This window comes from Octopus sinensis, linkage group LG1 (genome assembly GCF_006345805.1).
Source record: "Octopus sinensis linkage group LG1, ASM634580v1, whole genome shotgun sequence".
NCBI lineage: Eukaryota > Metazoa > Mollusca > Cephalopoda > Octopoda > Octopodidae > Octopus > Octopus sinensis.
The window spans coordinates 30,890,781-30,913,210 of NC_042997.1; the positions used below are offsets into that span (position 1 = coordinate 30,890,781).

The window sequence follows — 22,430 nt, forward strand, 5'->3', positions numbered from 1 at the left end:
TGGTGCAGCCTCCTGGCTTCCTAGGCCCTGGTCGAACCATCCAACCCGTGCTAGCATGGAAAATGGACGTTAAACGATGATGATGATGTGTGTGAGTATGTTTTGCTGACTTCTTGCCTGACCTTGTGCAATAGTTGTAAGTGAATATCACCATCATGCAAGCTGTGTCCTTCATTTCCAATCTACCATGGAAGCATGTCTAGTATCTGGTTATAGGAAATATTACCATACTTGGAAAGGGTTGAGGGCTGATGACAAGAAGGAGATCTGATGGCAGAAAATCCGCCTTAACTAAACTCCATTTGACCCTTGCAAGCATGAGAAAGTGGATGTTAAATGATGGCAGCACTATGAAATGCACCCAGACTGCTGCAGGACATTGTGAGATCTGTGATACCAGTATGAGGAAAAGATTGTAAAATAATGATGATGGTGTTGTTGTTGTTGTTGTTGTTGTTAGAGGGTGGAGGGATTTTGCATAAAACATCCAGCTGTTTCTTAACCATTCAGTTTGGTATGCACTTTTGCACTGCTGATTTGCTCTTCCTGGAATAAAATTGTTGGTTGTAAAGTTTCTGAAAGAACAACCACTTTTTTCCTTTTTGTACAGCAATGATCTTTTCAAAGACAATTCTGACAATTGACTTTCCTATACGGATGGTAGCACCCTTTATACTTTCATACTCTGCTATATCAGAGCTATATTATTTCCATGAACAACGACCTTGTCGACATCCTTCAATGAAGACAAGATAACATAGTCTCTTTCTGCAGTCTTAAAACGCAATTGCAATGCAACCTTGTACTCATTACATATGACATACACAAATAAGCCATTAATGTTGCTTCAAATACTAGAGACCACAATCTCTGACGATATTTTATAGCAAACCCCACTCATGTAACATTACCAACACTGCATCCCAAAGACTAAAATTCTTATTTCTTCTTCTTCTTCGTTTAGCATCCGCTTTCCATGCTAGCATGGGTTGGATGGTTCAACTGGGGTCTGGGAAGCCAGAAGGCTGCACCAGGCCCAGTCTGGCAATGTTTCTACGGCTGGATGCCCTTCCTAATACCAACCACTCCGTGAGTGTAGTGGGTGCTTTTTACGTGCCACCGGCACAGGTGCCCGACGAGGTTGGCAAACGGCCACGATCAGATGGTGCTCTTTATGTGCCACCGGCACGGGGGCCAGGCGAGGCTGGCAACGGCCACAATCAGATGGTGCTTTTGGCCAGAAAATACTTAATTCCTGGTTCATTGCTAGTGCTCTAAAAACGCCCACAATTGAGTACTGCTTACAGGAATGAGACACTGCTGCTGCTATTTAGACAGCAATATCCTAGTTCTTATCTCAAAAAGGCCATCCAACTGATTGATAATGACTCACACAAACAATTACTGACTTTCTGAAGTCCTGTTTTCTCCCTAAATACCAATTCCATCATTACTAAACGGTTTCTAGTGCTCTGAAGTAGCTAGTTGCATACTACCTTCACCCAAGCTCATCTAATACATCCGTTTCCCATACTTTTGTGTTCTTGGTTGTGCTCAACCCTCTCTAAACACTAATTACTGAACCCAATATTTCTTTATCAAACATTTAATCTTTTAGACTTCCCCACTGGTGTCTAGTTTGTGTGCATAGATGAGGCCTGTGTGTGGAAGTTTAAAAGAGAATGAAGGGAATCTGTTAACTCTTATCTTTTTTATTGAAATACAGTATCCTTGTCTCAATTAACTCTAAAGATGTAGAAGAATTTAATGAAATAAATTTGTCAGTATTATGTTGATGTTTGAATCATAAATTTACTTGAGATTTTGATAAGAGGTTTTAAAAGAAGTTTGTATTGTAAAACCAGGGGCAGTCTTAGACAAGTTGATATGATGTAAAAGTTAAGGAATCTATATTAGTGATCCTCTATATCAGTGCTTTTCAAACTTTTTGCTGGAGCGGAACCCCAAGGAAACATTCCACTGGCTTGAGGAACCCCTGTGCAATAATTTAATAGTCTTATGCACACATATCTGCACAGGAGAATTAAAAATTACTGCCGATTTTAGCAGTTTTGTAACTTCTTGCGGAAGCCCTGGACTGTACTGGCGGAACCCTGGTTGAAAACCACTGCTCTATATTATCTCTTAAGTTGCTAATAGTAGCCAAATAGCTCTCAAATTACATGCTGTCATCTTCAAAAGAGAGGGCTGTGTTGGATATTGTAATCCTAGAAAAACAATGCCTGTGAGAAAAATGGTGTGGACATAGCTGGAGTGTCTTTGATCATAGGTCTACTCTGTCATGGGTGACCTATGGTTAAACAATAACGTCACACATAAAAGCCATGTTGAGCCAATGTGGCAGAGTAGGTTCAAATTAGTATTATCTCAACCTTAAATTCACGGCTCACACATCAGATTGGTTGGTCAAGAGTGCATGCTGTGGCGCTCATCTTGCAGTGGGCAATTCAATCCATTCCAATCCAATATAAGAAATACAAGTAAATCTTCATTGGGTTAGATCTCAGTAGATTTAATATTAGATCACATGGTAGATTATTTAAGGAAATGGCAATATGCCATTACACAAATTCATCCATCACATGGAAAAAACGAACATTTTACTGACTACAATGATGATGATGGTGATGTTGTTGATAATGATGAATTTTTTTTTCTGCTTTTCAGAATGTTGGGAAGCAAATTCAGTGAGGTATTCACAAAAGAAGATTTTCAGATTTACAAGTAAGTTTGTTATCTTTATGTATCCGAGAATGTCTGTGATGAGTTATGAGTTATTCCCTAGACGAGTTTGAGATTCCTGAACTTAATCTTTGGCTTTCTATTTTCATATTTTCATTCATTAAATTTTCCTCTTGTCTTCAAGTGCCATACTCCTATACACATATGCAAATTCCAAAGCTTCAATGCAGCAGTAAAAAAATTTCTAACACAGAGTGACACCACTATTCTTTGTGAGAGAATCTCAAAACATACACACACACACACATTCATACATGCTTTCACACACACACACACACACATCACATACACATTCTCTCTCTCCCCTCTTTTGCCTCTCTTTCTCTCTTCCCTTTCTCTCTCTCTATCTCTCTTTATCTCTCCAAATTACCAAAAGCGTAGAACACCATAAGATACCCCTTATAAATCCAAATATTAATAAAACAAAAACATGTAATTGTAGGGCCCCTGAATTATATCCGCTTGCCAATTTATGTTTACACAAAAATGTAATCTATAAATGCACTGTGACAAGCAACAAATATCAAGCTAGAGTATACATAGGAAGCACTAAAGACTTCAAGAAACAATATCAAACACTTGTAAATTCTTTTAATATGTTGAAATATAAAAATTCAACGGAGCTAGCCAGATATATAAACGGCTTTAAATTACAGAACATTAATTATACATTGTCTTGGTCAATCATAGACGAGGACCCTACCATATAATACGATTACTGGCAGATGTCGATTGTGTATAAAAGAAACATACATTATCCTTCGCATGTTTACTTCCACTATTTTAAATAAGTTTTCTGACGCTATTCATTCATGCAACCACAGATACTACTCAACTTTCATGAGACGATTTAAATTTGAACCCACTTAGCATTAATTTCTGTTGCACACTTCCCTGGGCATGGACACATTGAAACTCCGACGTCGGGCAGCTGACTTGGCAGACACCCATAAAATTATTAACCATCTTACAAACAATAACTCTGAGCACCTTTTCAAACTCCACCTGTCTAACACCCGTGGACATGTTTACAAAGTAAGAAAACAGCACAGCTCCCATGACTTTCGGAAACATTTTTTCATGCTAAGAGTTGCTGAAGCATGGAACAAACTGCCGGCATCAGTTGTTAGTTGTTGGAGCACTGCATCCTTCAAAACTTCCATGCTTCCTGAGATTCGCCAACACTACACCTGATTTTCTTCCCTCCATACACACGCAAGCATGTATTTGACTCATACATTGTTCGCTTTCCAGACATTTGTACATTACTGCATATACTCTATATGCACTTTTTGACAAGTTGTGGTGCACCTGAGCACTGTATACAATAATTTCATTATTATTATTATTATTATATATCACCAATGCAAATATAAATTTTAAGAAAGACAGTAAGCAATCTAATTTTACTTCCATCAACCCTCGTAAAAACTTCCATAATTTACATAACTGTATCCGCTCTTTTATAAAAGCGTCCAATTTTCTCATACCTTCGTAAAGAACTGAATACATATCAAGAGTAAGCATCAGTTTTCCTTGATGAAGGGGGTATTCTCTGGAAATGAATCTTAAGATTCATCTGTAATTCGGATGAATGAGCTCCAGAAACGCTTGTTGGAACACTGTATTTCTAATATGTAACCCAAAACTCTTTTTAAGGCCGATTATTATACCATATTTAAATTTTTTTTAAAAACGTTCTTTATTTATATTCCACTGTTGTTTTTATCTATATTCTATTATTAGTATGTTTTATATATATATATATAAGTAAATGAGAGAATGGAGTCGAACAACGATTTTAACAAAATTCCTTTATTCTCGACATATGTTTCGAAGACTGCATATTCTTAATTCCGAAGGAATAAAGGGTGCATTATGCTGCCTTCTCATCAGGAAAGACAAGGAACTTATGTCAGCATCATGACAAACAAAAACTTTATATATATATATATATGTATGTATATATATATATATATATATGTCCATGTATATTTTTAGTAGTCATATATTATTATATTTCTATATATTTTTACAATTCTAATATATCAATACATGTTTCAGTTTGGACAATTCTTATTTTATCTTAACTAAACCCGTGTGTGTATGTATTAATTGTAGTCTGCCTGATTTGAACTTTTTTACCCCCTGACTGGTTCTCGGGCCGGTGGCATGTAAAAAGTACCATCCAAATGTGTTCAATGCCTGTACCCACTGACTGGCCCCCGTGCTGGTGACACATAAAAAGCACTATCCGAACTTGATAGATGCCAGGCCCGCCTGACTGGCTCCTGTGCCAGTGGCACATAAAAATCACCCACTACACTCTCGGAGTGGTTGGCGTTAAGAAGGGCATCCAGCTGTAGAAACATTGCCAGATCAGATTGCAGCCTTGTGCAGCCACTGGCTCTTCAGACCGCAGTCAAACTGTCCAACCCATGCCAGCATGGAAAATGGATGTTAAGCGATGAGGGTGATGGTGATATGTATGTATGCATATATGTATATATATCATATATATAAATATTTGTAAATGTAATATGTGACAATTATTCAGTAGCCATGATAAAACTCTGAGTTTTATCATGGGCAAGTGTCTTCTAATATAGCCTCGGGCCAACCAAAGCCCTGTGAGTGGATTTGGCAGACGGAAACTGAAAGAAGTGTATATATATGTGAGTGTGCCTTTATGTCTGTGTTTGTCCCCACAGCACCTGACAATCAGTGTTGGTTTATTTATGTTTCCGTAACTTAGCAGCTCAGCAAAAGTGACCAATGGAATAAGTACCAGGCTAAAAAAAATAATTCTTGGAGTCGATTTATTCAACTAAAACCTTCAAGGCAGTGCCCCAGCATGGCTGCAGTCAAATGACTTGAAACAAGTAAAAGGTAAAAGGTGATGAGGATGATGATGATGGTAATAATGATGATGATATATTATATGTAACCTAATTATTTTGTTTTTTCTATTTCAGAAGAGTGAAAGAAAAAGTATTTCAAGCCATCATTAATGAGTTCAATATCCCTCATACAGATCTCTATCTTACTAAACCAACCTTCTTTTCAAGAATGACGCCAAAACCAGCTAAAACCATTCATGATGAATATTGGCATTTACATATTGACAAGGTAAGTGCTATGATACAGAATAACATCTAACCTAAAAGAAGGTTTTGGAAGCTTAAGGACCCTTCATATGATCAGAGATTTAGGGACATCCTAATTAAAAAATTTGATGAAGCGTAGGAGGAACTACAGACTTGTGACATAGAGGGCAACTGGGAATTCCTGCAGGACTAGAATAGAATTCAACAATTTACATCAATGGCTATTCTAGTATTGTTCTCACAAGGGAGCACTAATATATGTGTGTATATGTATGACAACACACACACACACTATATCATCATCATCATCATCATCATTTAATGTTTGTTGTCCATGCTGGCATGGATTGGACGGTTTGACCAGGGCTGGCAAGCTGGAAGGCTGCACCAAACTTCAGTCTGATCTGGCATGATGCCCTACAGCTTGATGTCCTTCCTAATGCCAACCACTCTGAGAGAGTAATGGATGCTTTTATGTGCCACCAGCATGGGTGCCATATGTGTGACACCAGTATCTGCCATGACTGCAATTTTACATGGCTTGATTGCTCTCCTTCTCATGCACGACATAATGCCAAAAGTCTCAGTCATTTGTCATTGCCTCCGTGAGGCCCAACACTCGAAAGGAGTTTTTCATGTGCCACCAACGATGGTCACTTTGCCTCTGTGAAGCCCAATGCTCGAAAAGTGCTTTTTATGTATCACCAGCATAGGTGCCAATTATGTGACACCAGCATCAGTTACGACTACAATTTTTCATTCGATTTGATGAGTCTTCTCAAGCACAGCATATCGCCAGAGGTCTCGGTCACTAGTTATTGCCTCTGTGAGGTCCAAAGTTCGAAGATCATGCTTCACCACCTCGTCCCATCTCTTCCTGGGACTACTGTTACCACAGGTTCCCTCCACAGTTAGAGATTGGCACTTCTTTACACAGCTGTCCTCATCCATATCCATCATGTGACCATACCAGTGCAGCCATCTTTTTTGCACACTACATCTGATGCTTCTTATGCCCAATTTTTCTCTCAATTACGAATTTTGAAAGCCGGTGGCATGTAAAAAGCCCCCACTACACTCTTGGAGTGGTTGGCATTATGAAGGGCATCCAGCTGTAGAAATTCTGCCAGATCAAGATTGGAGCCTGGTGCAGCCATCTGGTTCACCAGCCGTCAGTCAAAATCGTCTAACCCATGCTAGCATGGAAAGTGAACGTTAAACGATGATGATGATGATGATGATGATATATATATACGAGCAAAACGATCCCCCGTCCAATGGACGGTGCTGAGTTGTCAAACATTTAAACCAAATTTTCTCAAAACAACTTGTCCGACCGTCCCATAGGCCTCCCCTTTGAGAAACACTAATTTAACCTAAATTTGAGACACCAGCAAAAGACGGATTTCGACTGATGTACTTGTGTGTACAATTGCATGTTCCCACGGCTTTATCAATTGCATTCTCACCTAGAATCGATTTTTGCAATTTTTTCAAGACTTACACATGCCCTGATACCGTTGGTATCTACATATCAAATTTGAGCGCAATTGGATGGAGGATGCCCGAGATCCTAGAAGACACACAGACAGACAGAATAGATTTTATATAATAGATATAGAAGAAAAAGACTAATGACTTTTTCTGTTGTACATTGAAGAGGCAAGGGCTTAAATAATTAGATTTTTCTCTTCTCATAGCAAACTTATTGGTTATTCTAGGAACAATTCCTTTCTTTAAACAGTTCACAAATAATGGATTGTTGTGTGTATTACATACCAACCGTTTGATATTTTGTGTATCACTCCTGTTGTGTGTTATTGTTAGTGTGAATGTGTAAATGTTACACCATTTGTGTGATATTGTCTGTAGATGTATTTTGAGAGTTTAGAAATGTGTATAACACACAGTAACTGTGTGATATCATCATAATTGGGTTGATGTGTGTTTAGTACATCAAGTGTATGAAGAGTAATTAAAATATCTATATCTTTATATATAAAAGAAAGGTTGTGTGTCTGTCTACTCCGATTTAGATTTCCTAACTACTCCCACATTTTGCGGTGCAGTTTAACCAAAACTGGGTATCTTATAGTCGTGATTCATATCTAGCCCTTCTGGGTATTAGCGTGCGTCTACGATGAGTCTACGATTTTAAAAATAATTTACCATCATCTTTTTCCATTTTAATGCATATTTTTAAATATAAGGGAAGTAACTCTCTAAAAATGTCTACGATGAGTTAACGATTTAAAAAAAAATTTACCATAATTTTTTTTCCATTTTTTGGCTATAACTCTCTAAAAATGCTTTATAGTTATTTCCCTTACAAACCCGAGCAACGCCGGGCGATACTGCTAGTCTATATATATATATATATATATACATTTTTGTTATACTTATTACTCATTGCAGAAAACGTATGGCACCTTTCACTATACATCTCTCTTGTATCTAACCACCTATGGAAAAGATTTCACTGGCGGCAGATTTACATTTGTTGACAAAGATAAAAATTCCACTGTGGAACCTAAATTGGGTGAGTTGATTTGCTGTTTGGAATTTCACCATTTTTAAAATTCTTTAATAAATCCTCAGGTTAACCAACAACTTGTAAGTAAAATTTGGTAGATTGAAATGGTTTAGAATCTTTTTATATGTATAACCTATTCCTGTTGCTAACCCATTGCACCCTCGTCATAGTAAGATGTGTTCTCAGCCATAGTGAAGGTTGCTCATTTAGGAAGTTTGCCACTCTAAATAAACCTAACAGTATATAAGAAGATACGAGGTGGTATCAAAAGGTTCCCGAACTAGTTAAGTTTAATAAAAAATAATTTGTTTACCTAAATTTTACCATCATCTCCTTTGAAATAGTCACCTTGCGCAGTAATACACCACTCCCAGTGTTCCTGCCACTTTTGGAATCTGGCCTGGAAGTCATTTTCTGTAAGCGAGTCAAGGATCTTTTGTGATTTGCTCTAGATCTCAACAACGGTGTTAAAAACGGTGACCTTTGAGCTGCATTTTCATCTTGGAGAAAAGAATGGAAGTCTGCAGGTGCTAAATCTGGCAAATAGGGCAGGTGCTGAAGCGATACTATGTTGTTTTTGGTGTGAAACTCATGAGTGAGGAGAGCTCAGTGACAGGATGCATTGTTGTCATGAAGAATCCAGTTCTTCAAAATGTCATCAATTCCCCTCTGATGATCCTCAAGCTCAACCTGATGAATTTTCTCCACATTTCCAGCGGTGACGCTTATGGCAGGTCTTCTAGGTTACTCATCATCTTCCAGGGACGTTCTTTCATTTTTGAAGCACCTGTACTACTCGAAACATTGTGTATGACCCATTACCTCATTGCTGAAACATGCTCAATGTCTCTGTAACAGACTTCCCAAGTTTAACTCAAAATTTCATGTTGGCTCCTTCTTCCTGTCCATGACAAAAATTGCAGACTATAGCATACGCATGATCACAAAAACATAAATTTCACAACTTGTGACGTAAACACACCAATGTCATTTGGCACACTGCCTTATGAAGATCATGGCTAGATCTCGCTATGCATGCAAGCATGTGCTGCCATCTGTTGGCACACTATAGAACTAGTCCAGGAACTTTTTGATACCACCTCATATACATAGAAGAAATGTAGATTCCACAAATTGTAATAAAGGTAATCTAGGAAAGCAGTAGATTTGAATAAAATTTCATAACAGGATCGTTACCGGTGTCACCTTACTGGCACTTGTGCCGATGGCACGTAAAAAAACATTCGAGCGAGGTCGTTGCCAGTACCGCCTGACTGTCCCCCATGCCGTTGGCATGTAAAAGCACCCACTACATTCTTGGAGTGGTTGGCGATAAGAAGGGCATCCAGCTGTAGAAACTTTGTCAGATCAAGATTAGAGCCTGGTGCAGCCATCTGGTTTGCCAGTCCTCAATCAAATCATCCAACCCATGCTGGCATGGAAAGCGAATGTTAAACGATGATGATGATGGTATAAGAGTCATTTAAGCCGGCGAGCTGGCAGAACCATAAGCACACCGGACGAAATGCGTAGCCGTATTTTGTCTGCCATTACGTTCTGAGTTCAAATTCCGCCAAGGTCAACTTTGCCTTTCATCCTTTCGGTGTCGATAAATTAAGTACCAGTTACGCACTGGGGTCGATGTAATCGACTTGATCCGTGTGTCTGTCCTTGTTTGTCCCCTCTGTGTTTAGCCCCTTGTGGGTAGTAAAGAAATAGGTATAAATGTCATTTAAAACCTGGCAGACAACTTCTCTAGTGCTGGTGATATGAGAAAATGCATCCAGTTTGTGGTGTAAATTGATTTAGGATAGAAAGGATATAGAGTTGCAAAAAGCGGAAAACAAAACATTAACTGATAAAAGGAGTCTATATACGGGGTAGAATCAAATATTTGTTTAGAAAAACTGGGGTGACTTTTCTGCCTCACATCTTTGGCAAATCTTTCTTTTTAAATCAATATTTCTGTGAGTATGTATGTTGTGTGTGTAACATTCTTTCTCCAATATCTATATATATAAAAGTGAAGTTGTGTGAGTGTCTGTCTCCTACGATTTAGACTCCTAACTACTCCCACATTTTGCGGTGCAGTTTAACCAAAAGCGGGTATCTTATAGTCGTGATTCATATCAAGCCCTTCTGGGTATTAGCGCGCGTCTACGATGAGTCTATGATTTTAAAAAAAATTTAACATCATTTTTTTCCATTTTTAATGCATTTTTTTGCTATTATATAAGGGAAGTAACTCTCTAAAAATGTCTACGATGAGTATACGGTTTAAAAAAATTACCATAATTTTTTTCCATTTTTAATGCATTTTTTTGCTATTATATAAGGGAAGTAACTCTCTAAAAATGTCTACGATGAGTCTACGATTTAAAAAAATTTACCATAATTTTTTTCCATTTTTAATGCATTTTTTTTGCTATTATATAAGGGAAGTAACTCTCTAAAAATGCTTATATAGTTATTTCCCCTACAAACCCGAGCAACGCCAGGTGATACTGCTAGTATATTGATAAAGGATATGAACACTGGCAAAATACTGCTTCTTTTGAACAGCCACTCATGAGACACTCTGTCTGTCGTCATTGGTGTCAGCAACTATTTATATTCCATAAAATTACATTTGTAGGAAATAATTAAAAGAATCCAGGAGTGGTTTAAATGCAACACAAAGATGTAATTTTCTCTGTCACTCAGTGCATTTGTAATGTTGCATTTTTCAAAGGACTTTGCCATGACGGTCTCAGGCTTCCAGTATTCATGCACTCACCACAAAAAGGAACTCTAATCAGTCAGCGCAGCCTGTCAAAGTGGTAGACTTGTGTCTGCCCCTCTGCCAGCCACTGATTCCATTTGGTGCAAACATGCAATTTAAATGGTTTGTTAATGTTGATGTCCAATTTATGTACAAGAGTTGTCATCTCATTAATATTGATAGGAAGATTGGTTTTCCTGGATTTCAGTTGCTGTTTCAGAGCAAGTTCTTGATTATGGAGTGGTTGGTGTTAGGAAGGACATCCAGCTGTAGAAACTCTGCCAGATCAGATTGGAGTATGGTGCAGCCATCCGGTTCGTCAGACCTCTGTCAAATTGTCCAACCCATGCTAGCATGGAAAGCGGACGTTAAACGATAATGATGATGATGATGATGAAGATGTCAATCATCTGTAGGGAAAGCTGTTTCAGATGACTGCTAGATGTCTTCCCACACCATTTTGATCCAGCCATTTGTTATCTCTACATCAGATTAATCCATTTTGCAGATGTAAACCTCCTTTGTTTCTTTCAAAAATGCTTAAATGAAGGTCTTTTTTTTTTGAAGACAACATAGGGTGGTAATTTTTCACCATTACCAGTAACAGCTGACATTACTATAAAATGATTCTTCTCTTTGCCAGTGATTTTATAATGATTATCTTCTAACTCTTGATATCAACTGTCTGTGAGGAGGAGAATGTCAAAGGTCATTTCTTGTCTGTAACAAGTAGTACTCAGTGGCTCCCTACCATCTAAAGCTGAAATGCTGAACCCCCTGTTAAGTCTTTGAAAGCTGCAGTTAAATTTTGTGTTATGTCAATCTGACAACAAACTAATATCCATATCTCTCTATAAGGCACTGACTCCATCCAACATGGGTTTTGAAGTTGTGAGGTGTTGTTATCATCATCATCATCATCATCATCATCGTTTAATGCCCGCTTTCCATGCTAGCATGGGTTGGACGATTTGACTGAGGACTGGTGAACCAAAAGGCTGCACCAGGCTCCAATCTTGATCTGGCAGAGTTTGTACAGCTGGATGCCCTTCCTAACGCCAACCACTTCATGAGTGCAGTGGGTGCTTTTACCTTCTTCGCAATTTCAAATGCTTTGAGACTTATATCAGTTGTGCTAATCCCAATGCCGGTCATTTTATGTTTCTTCAACAACTTGATTGGCTTGTCTTCCAACTAAAAAAAATACTGCAGATTTCCCCTGTCTGTCTTCTTTGACTTTAGCATGGATTGAAGTTGAAGTTTGTGCACGTTTTTGCATCTGTCAGATATTGAACTGAGAACATCCAAAATAATGAACAAATACCTGAATCCCATTTTCCACTGCATACAAGACTGGCTTCAATTTCATTGCTCTTGTGCATTATGTTCTTTTAGACATCGTCACTGATAATGATAAACTCCTGCATCACACAATAAACATGTTTTCATATATGAAAGCATCTTTATTTATTTTCACTAGTGAGCAATAAATATTTTGTTCTTCCATGACAGCACAACCATGTGCATATCAAAGAGAAACTGAATAGTAAAACTGAATATAAACTTATTTAAGTACTCTGACATTATCAAAGTGCAATTGAATTTTTCTCCAAAAAAATCATTGTGCGCTTTCTACAATGTTGACTTTACAGCAGATGTTTCTTTTATGGCTTACATTGATGAAGTTAAAAGGTCACTTTTGAATTTACTTTCTTTCATTTAGGGTGCATGTACTTATACAAGTTTAGTTAGGAATGCCGTCATCATCATCATCACTACCACCACCACCAGCAACCGTCCACACTACTTCTTAAAATAGCCATGTTTCTATGTACTTCAGCAGTATTGGCAGGCAATTATCATAATTTGATGTCCAATTTTCTGTGCTTGCATGGGTCAGACGAAATTTTGTTGGGGTAGATTTTGTACAACTGAAATGCCCTTCCTGTCACCAACCCTCACCTGTTTCTGTAGTGTGATAAGGGATAAGGACAACAGAATAAAGAAGCAAATGGGAGAAAGAAATACAAAAGGCCTGACCTGTTGACCTCGGCAGAATGAGTGATCACTCTGAAGAAATAAACACGTCTTTTCTCGCTGCTGTCTCTGCTCGAACTGACCATACATACTTCCTGCCCATGCATGCCCCGTGCCTGTGCCACCGGCCCTTGCAGTGCTCACTTCCGTCTACCTCATCTGCAATCCCCTCCACCAACACCACATAGCTCCATCACAGCCCATAACACTACTAACACCACAGTTTCTAAGCAGGATATTTTCCCATGGTCAGACATGCTTTTCATGAACAACCTCACTTGTGTGATGGTGATGTTCATTTACAAACATCACATGTCTAGACAATTGTACACACAAACACACACGATGGGCTTCTTTCAGTTTCTATCTACCAAATCCACTCACGAGACTATGGTTAGTTCAGGACTATAGTAGAAGACACATACCCAAGATGCCACACAGTGGTACTGAACAGAAGACCACATGGTGAGGAAGCAATCTTCTCAACCATACAGCTACTCTTGCACTTGTTAGAGATAGTTATTTTACAAACAATAACTCTGAGCACCTTTTCAAACTCCACCTGTCTAACACCCGTGAACATGTTTACAAAGTCAGAAAACAGCACAGCCTCCATGACTTTTGGAGGCATTTTTTCACACTAGGAGTTGCTGAAGTATGGAACAAACTGCCGGCATCAGTTGTTAGTTGTCGGAGCACTGCATCCTTCAAAACTTCCATGCTTCCTGAGATTCGCCAACACTACACCTGATTTTCTCCCCTCCATACACACGCAAGCATGTATCTGACTCATACACTTTTCGCTTTCCAGACATTTGTACATTACTGCATATGCTTTATATGCACTTTTGACAAGTTGTGGTGCACCTGAGCACTGTATACAATAATTTCATTTCATTATTATTATTATTATCATTAACACTTAAGAAAAAAAAGGCAGTGAGCTGGCAGAATTGTAAGCACTCAGGCAAAATGCTTAACTGTGTTTCATCTGTTTTCCACATTCTGAGTTCAAATTCCACCAAGGTTGAGTTTGCTTTTCATCCTTTCGGGATCAATAAAATAAGTACCAGTTGTGCACTGGGGTTGATGTAATTGACTTACCCACTCCCCTGAAATTGCTGGCCTTGTACCAAAATTTGAAACCATTATTAATACTTAAAAAATAATTTTTTTTGTAATACAATGTTTTTTTTCTTCTCTCTTCGTAGGTCGTGTATCATTTTTTACTTCAGGATCAGAAAATCCTCATTTTGTTGAAAAGGTTTCTTCAGGCGAGAGATATGCAATCACGATTTCATTCACATGTGACCCAACCAAAGCAATCAAAATCCAATGATTTCACATACTGATCCACTGGACCCAGTGAATCCCCTACATAGAACTTCTTTTATTTTTATTTTTCATATATTTCTTTGTTTATTCAAAGCAATAGTCTTCCATACACATACACACATGTACGCACACACACACATACATACATACACATACATACATACATACATACAGACACGCACATATCTGACAGTATTAATTCTGAAACTGAACTATTGCAAAGAGAACCAACTTCTCTAGAATTTTCTTTTTATTGGTCAACCCAAGGTTATGACTGAAGACACTTGCCTAAGGTACCACACAGTGGGATTGAACTCAGAACCACAGAACCACATCATTTCAAAGTAAACTTCTTAACCAAACAATAAAGAAACAATTATTACTCATTGTTGTGACGTAAGGAATTATAGTTTTCTGTTCTTCTTCAACATTTATTTTTCCTTTCAGCAACATTCTTAGACACACACACACATGTATGTATATGTGTGTGTATGTGTGTGAGAATTTACTTCTAAAACAGATCCATTGCAGCAAAAGAATCCTATAGAACTCTTTTGCTTCATTTTCTTTTCTTTCTTCCTCTCTATTTTTAAAAATATTTCTTTTGGTCAAGACATCTGTTATTCCTGACTCAGATGTATATATATGTATATATATATATATGTGTGTATATATATCTGTATCTATCTATCTATCTATCTATCTATCTATCTATCTATCTAAATCAAATCAAATCAAATCAAATCAAAACAAATCAAAATAGATGAACATCTTGTGAAGACCTGTTGAGGCAAGTGAAAATCAAAATCAAAATCAAAATCAAATCAAAATAGATGAACATCAATTGAATTTGTATCTTTGTGGTACCAGTGCCGGTGGCATACAAGAAAACCATCCGAACGTGGCCGTAGCCAGTACCGCATCGACTGGCCTCCGTGCTGTGGGCACGTAACAAACACCATCCGATCGTGGCCGTTCGCCAGCCTCATCTGGCACCTGTGTCGGTGGCACATAAAAACACCATCCGAGCGTGGCCGTCTGCCAGCCTCGTCTGGCACTGTGTCGGTGGCACATAAAATCACCCACTACACTCTCGGAGTGGTTGGCGTTAGGAAGGGCATCCAGCTGTAGAAACACTGCCAGATCTGACTGGCCTGGTGCAGCCTTCGGGCTCCTCAGACCCCAGTTGAACCGTCCAACCCATGCTAGCATGGAAAGTGGACGTTAAATGATGATGATGATGATGATGATATTAAGGCAGCGAGCTGGCAGAAACTTTAGCACGCCGGGCGAAATGCGTAGCCATATTTCATCTGCCGTTACGTTCTGAGTTCAAATTCCGCCAAGGTTGACTTTGCCTTTCATCCTTTCGGGGTCGATAAATAAAGTACCAGTTACGCACTGGGGTCGATGTAATTGACTTCATCCGTTTGTCTGTCCTTGTTTGTCCCCTCTGTGTTTAGCCCCTTGTAGGTAGTAAAGAAATATATATCTATATATATATATATATATATATATATATATATACACACACACACACTTATGTGGTGGTTGTCTACTCCTTATGCAGAGTCTGACCACCTCTTGTACTTACACCTTAGATCCATCATGACATCTGATATAGCTTTTTAAGCCAGACAATGTATTGAAAAGACACCCACATAGATTGCATATCTGATTTGGACCACCAAGAGTTGCAGTTAAGTTCTGATCTTTATGGATCTTAAAATGTCTTTTGAGGCCTCCGTTAGATTTGCAGACCTTACAACATACACGGCATTGAAAGGTATGCACAGATATATATGCAGAATAGTTGGTGGAGGTTCGTTTCTCATGGGTTCGCAAATGAGATTTGAAACCAGCAAAAAAAAGGCAAGGTCTGTCACAAACTGCACACAAAATGGTCACTGAGATTCACCTTCTTGATTGCAACATTCTTTTTTAAATCTCTCTTGAGTCTTCTATGTTTCATCTTGGCCACCTCAAAAGCTTTCACTCCACTCCACATTTTTGTGCACCATCCAGCTTGATCAGGAACAAGGGTTTCTGTCGCCTTTGATTCCATCCCAAGTGACTTCGTATATTTTGTTCAACCATGTTTTCATGAAAAGAAAATGTAAAATGATGATGATAATATTTTGTACCGGTGGCACGTAAAAAGCACCCACTACACTCGCGGAGTGGTTGGCATTAGGAAGGGCATCCAGCTGTAGAAACACTGCCAGATCAGACTGGAGCCTGGTGCAGCCCCTAGCTTCCCAGACCCCGGTCGAACCATCCAACCTGTGCTAGCGCGGAAAACGGATGTTAAACGATGATGATGATGATGATCAGCTATTAGCAGAGGCATCCGGTGTTGCTTGAGAATGAAATTGTTCCTTATATATTAGAAGAAAAAAGCAAATTATGTTGTATAGAAATTTGTTAATCTAAATTCAATTTATTCTTCTATTGGATACATGATGAAATAAATTCTGAATTCATAATACAAAAGAATAATAATAATCCTTTCTACTGAAATTTTGGGGGAGCAGGGATTAATCGATTACATCGACCCCAATGCTTAACTGGTACTTATTTTCCATCCCCGGAAGGATGAAAGACAAAGCCGAGATTTCATTTATTTACCACAAGGGCAAAGAATGAGGAGGACAATACAGAGATAGACATAAAGTGTTGGGGTTTACATATAATAGAGAAATGATTAAAAAAAATGTAAGTATACCGTGAAAAAGAAGGGTCATATGTATAACATACAAAGGTTAGAAAAAACAATGGTGAGGTGGATGATAGAGATATTGCCCTCCTGATACAGGAAGACCTCTAGGGATAATCAAGGAATCCCACTGTCCAAGATTTCCCTGAAACCCTTGGAGCAAGTGCCCTCTCCAACTCACAGGTCTACATTTAGAGAGGTAACATCCACTCTTGCCATTTTTGCAACTTTCACCCACCTTTCAATAAACTCACTTGAGGACAGCACTTCCCTCTCTATTCTCAATTTCTTTTACAAGTGAAACTTGAAGAAGTCAATGAGAGCTCTACCAAAGAGGAATGTATCCATCCTCATGCCTTTCAGCCTTGTCCACCAAACAACCTCTTTTGCCACAACCAACAGGCAAAGGAAAACTGCCTTGCTTGCCCCACTGAAAGAGGGCAGCAGTGTGATCATCACTACAGACTTAACTGACAGACAGATCTGTCCCGCATGTGACAGCAGCTGTTCAACATGACTCCACAAGTCAACAATGCTCAGACACTGAACGAGGGCATGCAGAACAGTTTTGTCACTACGTGCATCTCGCAAAAGTTCATCTGACAACACATATGTGTCTGTAGAGTTTATCTTGAACTGGTAGCACTGCCAGGCCAAGGACTTCTGGAAATTATCCATGATAGTTCCCGATGGGAAACTCCTCCGGAACAGACTAGCCAGTTCATTCTTGTCAGCACCCAGAGTCGCCCCAAGAACACTGTCACATTTCCCTGCCACTAGACATCTATACCAATCCTGTTACCTGACTGGTAGAGGGTTGTGAGCACCTGACGACATTCTAGGTGCCAATGAAAATACAAAATTTACCACTTTTATGAAGTGAGATGCTAATGACCAATATAATCTACAAATTTGATTGCGAAACTGGAAGTCGTAAACTTCAGGACTTGCTGTTATATTGGACATACTAGCACAACAGTCTCTGATAATCTCACCATCCATTTGCAACAAGGAACAATCCCAGCAGACTATACCACACACCACAAAACAAAGTTAGATAGAAAAATATTAGAATGTATTACTTACATACTTCATAAGATTCCTTACAAAAATAGAAAATTAATCATGGAAGCCACATTCATATCAAGACAATGACAAAATAAACATGTAAACTATACCTTACCTTATATCAAAATATTAACATGTGGCTGCTAATATGAAAAGTTAATGGTCAAGATGTTAGACCACGACAGTTCAAATTTTACATGTGACTGCTGATGTGAAGGCTTAATAGTCAAACAATCACTGGCAAAAGAGTTTACAAAAATTCAACCAGTATATAGGAAACAATGCGGATACCAAATCTGTTTCAGTTCTTGAAAATGGGACTTAAAAAGTCTGGAAACATGGAATATGGATTTAGTACTATTCTGAATTAACTGCAAGACACTTTCTTTTTACTCTTTTACTTGTTTCAGTCATTTGACTGTGGCCATGCTGGAGCACCACCTTTAATCGAGCAACTCGACCCCGGGACTTATTCTTTTGTAAGCCCAGTACTTATTCTATCGGTCTCTTTTGCCGAACCGCTAAGTAACGGGGACATAAACACACCAGCATCAGTTGTCAAGCAATGCTAGGGGAACAAACACAGACACACAAACACATACACACACACATATATATATATATATATACATATATATATATATATATGACGGGCTTCTTTCAGTTTCCGTCTACCAAATCCACTCACAAGGCTTTGGTCGGCCCGAGGCTATAGTAGAAGACACTTGCCCAAGGTGCCACGCAGTGGAACTGAACCCGGAACCATGTGGTTGATAAACAAGCTACTTATGACACAGCCACTCCTACACTGTTTGAAAAATATGAAAAATCTGTAATAAAATGGATGAAACTGGAACACAGACAGACAGACACACATGCACACATGCACACATGCACACATGCACACATGGCAGTGAGAAAGTAATGCAATTTTTATTTGCATTGCTTTCTGACTCACCCTTGCATATGTGTGTGCATGTGCATATGTGTACATTTATAACTTGTAATGATAACAGGTGCAATTAACAGCTTATCTGCTACCTTAGTTACTGGCCAATCAATGCAGAGAGCCGTTAATCAATCTCTTTTACTCTTTTACTTGTTTTCAGTCATTTTGACTGCGGCCATGCTGGAGCACCGCCTTTAATCGAGCAACTCGACCCCGGGACTTATTCTTTTGTAAGCCCAGTACTTATTCTATCGGTCTCTTTTGCCGAACCGCTAAGTGACGGGGACGTAAACACACTAGCATCGGTTGTCAAGCAATGCTAGGGGGACAAACACAGGCACACAAACATACACACACACACATATATATACGACAGGCTTCTTCCAGTTTCCGTCTACCAAATCCACTCACAAGGCATTGGTCGGCCCGAGGCTATAGCAGAAGACACTTGCCCAAGATGCCACGCAGTGGGACTGAACCCGGAACCATGTGGTTGGTAAACAAGCTACTTACCACACAGCCACTCCTGCGCTTTGAATCTAGCACATGGATATGGTGGTACCTACACTTGAATGACCAAATGCATTTGAATGTCAAACTTCCAAGTATAGTCATTCAACACAACAAACATGTGAGAAAAAAACTAAGGATGGACCCAGATTTTGTTGAGATACTCAAGATTTTTGAGATCCATTTGAATAGGACAGTGGTTTTCAACCAAGGTTCCGCCAGTACAGTCCAGGGGTTCCGCAAGAAGTTACAAAACTGCTAAAATCAGCAGTAATTTTTAATTTTCCTGTGCAGATATGTGTGTATAAAACTATTAGATTATTGCACAGAGGTTCCTCGAGCCAGTGGAATGTTTCCTTGGGGTTCTGCTCCAGCAAAAAGTTTGAAAAGCACTGGAATAGGAAATAAGAACTAAATGTAAACTAGAAGTGATAGCACCGCATGACTGGTATCTGTGCCAGTGGTGTGCAAAGAGCACCATCCGAGCGTGATCGTTGCCGGGGCTGCTGACTGGCTCCTGTGCCAGTGGCATGTAAAAAGCAGCATTTAAGCATGATTGTTACCACTGTCGCCTTACTGGCATGTGAAAAACAATATTCGAGCAAGGTTGTTGCCAGTGCCACTGGACTGGCTTCTGTGCAGGTAGCATATAAAAACACCATTTGAGCATGGCCGTTGCTAGTACCACCTGACTGGCCCTCATTCCGGTGGCACGTAAAAGCATCCACTACACTCTCGGAGTGGTTGACGTTAGGAAGGACATCCAACTGTAGAAACTGTGTGAGATCAGATTGGAACCTGGTGCAGCCATCTAGTTTGCCAGTCCTCAGTCAAACCATCCCACCAATGCCAGCATGGAAAGAGGACGTTAAACGATAATGAAGTGGAGTGTCAGACATATAGAAATATATATTCAAATTCACTGAGAATAAAGTCATATATTCTCTCTGTTCCTGACTACCATTTATTGATAGAAACATAAGTAAACTTCTTACACACATAATCATACTTGCCAGAGATTTATTATTGTAAATTTATTATTGTTCAGGTATTGTTAAGGTCTTGGCAAACCATAACTGCGATATAGGATCAATTTCAAGTTGAGTAATTCCATTTTATATATATAAATAAGGACAAGATTGCTAATTTAAATTAAATAATGATCTTATCAAGTAGCCAGCATGGAAATAAAAACCTTCAAAGGTAATAATTGTTATTAAAATTATAATTTAGGGTATCTAAGAGATATCGTCATGCTGAAAATAGCAGCGTATATTCCACTGATGAGGCAAAGCATTTCTAAATGCAAATCCAGAAATCCGGGATCTGGAATTATCCAGTAATTTTTTACTAGTTTTATTTTGTCTTTTTGTCTTCTCTCCTTGTGCTGCATTGGCATTTAATGTGATTTTAGAGTTAGATCTTGGCTGCTATTTTTGAGTATGGCAGTATCTCTTAGATACCCTAAATTATAATTTTAATATAAATAAATTTATACCAAAAAAAACCCCTCGATCGAACAACACTGTTTACAAGGCTCTATACTTGGAATGACCAACTATAAAATTGGAACTCACACACAAGGTATAGGAAACTTCTTCACAACTTATATACACCATTCTACTTGAATAATGGAACTGCAAATACAATATCTTTATGTATCTCACTTATATTTTCATTCTCTTACTTCCCCTCTGTATTTCATATCTTCTCTACAATAATTGATGCTCAAACATTTTCTCGCACTGTCTCTGATGAAGGGATATATAAAATAACCTGGAAACAGCTGTAAGACCTTTTCTTTATAAATGTTCTGATTCTGAAAACTATTTACAGCCTTGGGTTTTTTATCTCATTCTGTCAATTTATATATATATATGCTGTGCGTAAAAAGACCAGGCAGGACAAGTGAGTCCAGCCCACTTATGCATGCCTTTCCTCCCTTGGACACACAAAGACCTGTTGAGGCAAGCGAAGTCGATATCGAACCTCATCCGATGACAGGCACCTATGTCACCTTTGCTTGCGAAGACCTGTTGGAGCAAGTGAAATCGGAATCGAAATTGAACCAATCCTATGACTGGCACCCAGCAGATGCCAGGACCCCTGGACTGGAGATACGTAAAAACCACTATCCGAATCGTGGCCGATGCCAGCGCCGCCTCGACTGGCTTCCGTGTCGGTGGCACGTAAAAAGCACCATCCGAATCGTGGCCGAAGCCAGTGCCGCCTCGACTGGCTTCCGTGCAGGTGGCACGTAAAATGCGCACCAATCCGACCGTGGCCGATGCCAGCATCGCCTGGCACCAGTGCAGGTGGCACGTAAAAAGCACCCACTACACTCATGGAGTGGTTGGCGTTAGGAAGGGCATCCAGCTGTAGAAACATTGCCAGATAAGACCGGAGTCTGGTGCAGCCTTCTGGCTTCCCAGATCCCCGGTCGAACCGTCCAACCCATGCTAGCATGGAGAACGGACGTTAAACGATGATGATGATGATGATGATGATATGAATATAAATATATATATATATATATATATATATATATATGGTATCAGCATATATATGTGGTATCAGCATCTGTATTTTTCATGCGGTACCAGCACAAATATATTTTATGTGACAAAAGCACCAGTGCTTTTTACGTAGCA

General features: G+C 39.0%; 1 protein-coding gene across 2 annotated transcripts in view; it reads left to right on the forward strand.

Annotated features, from left to right (window-relative positions):
* LOC115214546 (2-oxoglutarate and iron-dependent oxygenase domain-containing protein 3) overlaps nt 1–14,940 on the forward strand; it is a 47,653-nt gene extending 32,713 nt beyond the window's left edge. For both annotated transcript variants that reach the window (XM_036515464.1, XM_029783749.2), the window contains exons 6-9: nt 2,689–2,745; nt 5,739–5,892; nt 8,286–8,409; nt 14,413–14,940. In XM_036515464.1, the coding sequence (XP_036371357.1) occupies nt 2,689–2,745; nt 5,739–5,892; nt 8,286–8,409; nt 14,413–14,540 (463 nt within the window). In that variant the 3' untranslated portion in view covers nt 14,541–14,940. The remainder of the gene's footprint in view (nt 1–2,688; nt 2,746–5,738; nt 5,893–8,285; nt 8,410–14,412) is intronic.
* The last annotated feature ends 7,490 nt before the right edge of the window (nt 14,941–22,430 follow it).